This window comes from Oryx dammah, unplaced genomic scaffold (assembly GCF_014754425.2).
Source record: "Oryx dammah isolate SB20612 unplaced genomic scaffold, SCBI_Odam_1.1 HiC_scaffold_13, whole genome shotgun sequence".
Classification (NCBI taxonomy): Eukaryota; Metazoa; Chordata; class Mammalia; order Artiodactyla; family Bovidae; genus Oryx; species Oryx dammah.
In genome coordinates, this window is record NW_024070197.1 from 48,032,341 (window position 1) to 48,038,340 (window position 6,000).

A 6,000-nucleotide genomic window follows, 5' to 3' on the forward strand; every position below is an offset into this window, starting at 1 on the left:
ATACAGGGACGCACACACACACACCCCAGATGGCTTAAGCTAAAAGAACCTCTTGGATCACAAAACAGGAAGGCCAAGGTTGATTCAAAAGACCAACATCCCCTTCAGTCTGCCTTGGCTTCATCCTTGGGCTCTGCTGTGGGCTGTGGGGGCTCCATGTCTCCTCTTCCCGAGCCAAGATGGTTGTAGCCTCATTTGTTCAGTTGGTGAGAAAGTACAAGCCCTTTTTCTGGTGATTGTTGTCTAGGTCCTGAGATACACTCTGATTGGTTACCTTCCCCACCCCTCAGCCAATCGCTGCGGCCAGGGGTTACCGCCTTCTGGTTTGCTTCCACCTGAGAGTCTGCTCCACCCTGAGCTGGTGGTAGAGCCCCACCTGGACCACACAGGCCTGATGGCTAGGAGGGAGGCGGCCCCTGAACAAGACTTGGGAGCTGCTGCCTGCAGAAGGAAGGGGCACTGGGAAGGCACAAGGAAGACCACTTGTGGGAGTTTGATGAGTTTCTCTGGATCCAATAATCCAGCTCTAACCATCCTGACTACCCTGGTGGCTCAGATGGCGAGAAGTCTGCCTGCAACGCGATACACCTGGGTTCAATCCCTGAGTCCAAAAGATCCCCCAAAGATGGAAATAGCAACCTACTCCAGTATTCTAGACTGGAAAATTCCATGGACAGAGGAGCCTGGTGGGCTTACAGGCCATGGGGTCCCAAAGAGTTGGACACAGCTGAGCAAGTTTCACTTACTCAGGCACCCTCGGTCACGTGCTCTGTGGGTGCAGACGACTTGATGGGCAAGTGTGCCTCTTGAGCACTTTTCTTTCTCTCCCGAGGCAGATTCAACCTGGACCCCTTTGACTGCTGCACGGACGAGCAGATCTGGGATGCCTTGGAGAGGACGTTCCTGAACGAGACGGTGAGTAAGTGCAAGGCTGCGTTCTCAGTCCTGCTGGTCCTCGGGGCTCCTCTGGTGTGGTATGCCAGAGGCTGCGTGGATTAAATCATCTCACGGGAATGAGATGGCTTGAGATCCCTAGATAAAGGCTGATGATGCCAGTAGTAAGCCAGGCATGTACCAGCTCAGGGCAAGGGGGGTACAGCTTTGTCTTTCTGGTGCTTACAGTCAGGAGAGACTCAGATGGGACCAGTGCTGTGTAGGTATTGATGAGAACTGCAGACACCGCAGTGGGTGGCCAGCCAGGGCCTCTGTAGAGACACACATTGGAGAGACCAAATGCTGAGGGGGCGGCAGGGCACAGATCTTTGAGAGAACATTCCAGGTATAAAAGCTAGCAGGTGCAAAGACCTTGTGAGGGGAACTGGATGGGCAGAGCTGGGGACGAGAAAGGTCAGTGTCTGGAGTGTGGAGACGGGGTTGGGGAGGGAGTGTCACAGACAGGACAGGACAGGAGAGGTATGAGGGGTCAGGTTTTGAACTCATCCCATTGTGGCTCACGGGCGTCTTCCTCGATATCACAGATCTCAAAGTTGCCCCAAGGCCTGCAAGCAGAAGTTGTGGAAAATGGCTCAAACTTCTCTGTGGGGGAACGGCAGCTGCTCTGCATTGCCCGGGCCCTCCTCCGCAGCTCCAAGGTGAGAGCTGGGGGCACACGAGGGGTCTGGGGGATGCCCAGCTTGGGAAACACACTGCTGTTTCTCCCTCAGGCATCTGGGACTCTGGGCTCCACACTGGGTTCTGTCCACAAATCTACAAAGGGCTTGATGGTCACTTTCTGCCATTCTGGGCAACCCTGCCTGTGGAAGGGGGGCCTCTCTGTCCACGTGCTCTGCCCCTCTGGCACCCTAACCTAGACTTGAAACGTCCCTGCCACAACCAAGCCCCAATGCACTCCTCCTGCACAAAGCCACAAGGCTAGAGATACATTCACTCAAAGTCGCCTACTGTGCTTTCCTTTTAAAACTTGGGTGCAGGACATTCCCTCATCTTTGTTAGATTTGAGAATCAGATGACCGCTGTTCAGGAGCAAAATAACATTTTTTTTTAAAGTTTCATCCAACAGTGTTTCTTCAGTTCAGTTCAGTTCAGTTCAATTCAGTCGCTCAGTCATGTCTGACTCTTTGTGACCCCATGGACTGCAGCACGCCAGGCCTCCCTGTCCATCACCAACTCCTGGAGTTTACTCAAGCTCATCTCCATTGAGTCAGTGATGCCATCCAACCATCTCATCCTCTGTCGTCGCCTTCTCCTCTCACCTTCAATGTTTCCCAACATCAGGGTCTTTTCCAATGAGTCAGCTCTTTGCATCAGGTGGCCAAAGTGTTGGAATTTCAGCTTTAGCATCATTCCTTCCAATGAACACCCAGGACTGATCTCGTTTAGAATGGACTGGTTGGATCTCCTTGCAGTCCAAGGGACTCTTAAAAGTCTTCTCCAACACCACAGTTCAAAAGCATCAATTCTTCAGCGCTCACCTTTCTTTATAGTGCAACTCTTCCATCCATACATGACTACTGGAAAAACCATAGTCTTGACTAGACGGACCTTTGTTGGTTTAAAATTTTCCAAATATTTCAGGTACTACAGGGGCTACTTAGGAGCCAACTTTCCCTCACAAGTGAGGCGCTGTACACACATACATACACATACTTCCACACTCACATATGTATACATACTTGCACACACATGCACGTGCAATCCACAACATGGTCAGTTAATGAGCAGTGCAAAAACTGTTGGTGCGACAGTCAGAGCTGAGAGGAGGAAGACAGAGCTCGATGGGGCCTGGAGCAGGGAGGTTTCAGAGGAGGAAGGACTTTCCCCTCTTGCTCAGAGAGAGGGGTGACAGGCCTGGCCACGTGTGGGTGACATTTTCTTAGCCCCTCAGTGCCGCATTTCAGTTCCTGAGCCACTCGGGGTGAAGGCAGCTTTCCCTAGATTGTTTTCCAAGTTTGTGTCGTCACTTTATGATTTTTGTCATATCTGTGTACCACCTAGCCTATGATTTCCTTGTGATGCCTTGTCTTGTGAAGGAGCAAAAATCACACTTTCTATGCCGATTAAATTCTTCCAGTGCCTATTTTTTTTAACTTTTTAATTTTGTGTTGGGGTGTAGCCGATTAACAATGTTATGATAGTTTCAGGCCAATAGCAAAGGGATTCAGCCATACGTATACATGTATCCATTCTCCCCCAAACTCCCCTCCCATCCAGGCTCATAACATTGAGCAGAGTTCCCTTTGCTACACAATAGGACCTTGTTGTTTATCCATTGTAAATATAGCTGTGTGTACATGTCCATCCCCAACCCTCTAACTATCCCTTCTCCCCTTTCTTCCTTCCCCTGAAACCGAAAGTTTGTTCTCTAAGTCTGCTAGTCTCTTTCTGTTTTGTAAGTTCATTTATATCATTTCTTTTTAGAGTCTACAGATAAGGGATGTCCTATTTCTCTTTCTCTGTCTTACTTCACTCGGTATGACAGTCTCTAGGGCCTCCATGTTGCTGCAAAGGGCATGTGATGCATATTGTTAATGAAAGAAATACAAACATGTTGAAGTAAAAAGTGCATTTATCCACATACTCGCTGCACCATCTCTTCTGCCACCCAGGATGTGTGCTTGGCTGTCCTGAGAGGAACATTGCTCTACGTTAGTTCAGACAAATAGGAAAGCAGTTCATAAAACAGGAAGTTGCTACTGGCACATTTTCACTTTTAAGAACTTAATTTTCTGGTCACTAAAGAAGGCGTCCCTGGTAGTTCAGCTGGTAAAGAATCTGCCTGCAATGCAGGAGACCTGGGTTCTATCCCTGGGTCGGGAAGACCCCCTGGAGAAGGAAATGGTAACCCACTCCAGGATTCTTGCCTGGAGAATTCCATGGACAGAGGAGCCTAGCGGGCTACAGTCCATGGAGTTACAAAGAGTCAGACACAACTAAGCTACTAACAGACACAAAGTATAGTTAGCTCTTGGTTGAGACTTAACATTCTCTTCATAATGTGATGGATAACTTAAAGCTCTAAGTGGGTTTCGAACCAAGTCCAAAGATCTGATTTTCCAACTGAGGTACTAGGCGGACTAGCGGTCACCCCAGGACTAGACCCAGGAGTCTGAGGAGGCTGCCTTCACCCCTGTTTCTTATCTACCAGATCATCCTTATTGATGAGGCCACGGCCTCCCTCGACTTGGAGACGGACATCCTCATCCAACACACAATCCGTGAAAGTTTCCGGGGCTGCACAGTGCTGATCATCGCACACCGTGTCACCACCATCCTCAACTGCGACCGCATCCTGGTCATGGGCAACGGGAAGGTGAGGGGACACCCCCAGGCCACGGGGAGGATGGCGCCCAGGCCTTCGGACCCCTCAGGACCAAGCTCAGCTGCACCCTGCTTCCCTCCCCTTCTCTCTCTGCCTCCCAGGTGGTGGAGTTTGACAAGCCTGAAGTCCTGCAGAATAAGCCAGGGTCCATATTCGCAGCCCTGCTGGCAACAGCCAGTAGTTCGATGAGCTGAGGAGGAGGGACTGCATGGAGGCGGGTGTGGCTGAGCCGGCCACGGTGCAGTAGTCAGAGTCGGCGGGGAAGACTGCAGCCTGCAGCCTCCTCTGCAGAGATGGCTGCTTCTCTGCAAAGCAGGGCTGGAGCGTGCTCGAAGTGCTGGTGATGGGCGGGAAAAGGACACTGAGGGAGCACAGCCTGGAGTAGGGCACTTGCTGGCTCCCCTGGAGACCATGGAAGAATTTCATAATAATGGTAAAGTTTATTACAATTTTATGATTGGTGTTAAAAGTGTTGCAAGTGGTATACTGATTTTGTAAAAAAGAAAAAAAAAAGTTGCACTCTCAGTTCTGCTTTCTCTTGTTAGCTGGTACTCATTCAGCTACAGGGAACAGAAACGTTCTTAAGCTTTCTGGTAAAAGGGACGTTATTAGCTCATGTAATGGAAAGTTCCAGAAAAAACTCTGGGTGGAGTGCCAGTATCAAAAGGACATCTGCCGTGCGGGCTCTGCCTTTCTTCACTCAGCCTCACTTTCATTTGTTTGACTTCACTCTCTGGCCTTCTCTCCTCATGGCACAGCATGGCTGCCAGCAGCCTGAGGCTCACATTCCACCAGCTCCGTGCTCCCAGTCCTCTTTCTCCAGGGATTCCAGCAAAACTCCAGGGCTAAATCTCACTGGGCCAACTTGAGTTGCTCATCCCTGAACTAGTTACGTGATAGGCTGCTGGAATGCAGTGAGGGGTCAGGCCCAAATTGTATGCCTGTACCCAGGCCCGGGGATGGGATCAGCTACCCTGATTCACGTGAATGAAGGATGGAGAGGGTTGTTTCCCCAAAATAAAATTGGGGTGTTATTACTACGTTAGGAAAGAGTGAACAGCCCCCAAATAGTAGCTGTCTACCATGTGCTTGCTTACTAATTGGAGCATAGATGGGTGAAATAAAGAGTTAACTTATTATTAATACATATGCCAACTGGAAATAAGATCATTTGTGGCCCCCCACCCCTAATGTTTATAGATACATATAAATAGAAAAGGGAATTATTTTCAATTTACTTCTAGGAAGACCTCATTGTTCGAGGAGAATATGTTTCAAAGTACTTTCCTTTTGTTTTCAGATTAGTGTCTGATTTTGCCCTAAGAAAGATCAATTCAGTAAACGAATATTTCTTACTCTGTTGCACTGGGGTGGATGCTGGGGGTGTAATGATGTCCCCGCTTTCATGGAATTTGCCCTCCAGAGAGTAAGTAGTGAGGGAAAGTCGCTCAGTGTCTGACTCTTTGTGACCCCATGGACTGTGAAATTCTCCAGGCCAGAATACTGGAGTAGGGTAGCAGTTCCCTTCTTCAGGGAAATCTTCCTAACGCAGGAATCGAACCCAGGTCTCCCACATTGCAGACAGATTCTTGAGCAGCTGAGCCACCAGGGAAGCTCTCCCAGAGATTAAGTAGTAAGCAAGTAAACAGGAGGTTCTAAAACCAAGCGACAGGAGGCGAGGGCAGGGTTCAGGAGATGGAGGCAGTCAGAGCAAGCTTCTT

General features: G+C 49.5%; 1 protein-coding gene across 2 annotated transcripts in view; it reads left to right on the forward strand.

Annotated features, from left to right (window-relative positions):
• The window catches only part of LOC120872904 (ATP-binding cassette sub-family C member 11-like), a 92,428-nt gene extending 87,109 nt beyond the window's left edge, over positions 1-5,319 (forward strand). For both annotated transcript variants that reach the window (XM_040253586.1, XM_040253587.1), the window contains exons 27-30: positions 837-915; positions 1,479-1,592; positions 4,106-4,270; positions 4,381-5,319. In XM_040253586.1, coding sequence (XP_040109520.1) covers positions 837-915; positions 1,479-1,592; positions 4,106-4,270; positions 4,381-4,473 — 451 coding nt within the window. In that variant the 3' untranslated portion in view covers positions 4,474-5,319. The remainder of the gene's footprint in view (positions 1-836; positions 916-1,478; positions 1,593-4,105; positions 4,271-4,380) is intronic.
• The last annotated feature ends 681 nt before the right edge of the window (positions 5,320-6,000 follow it).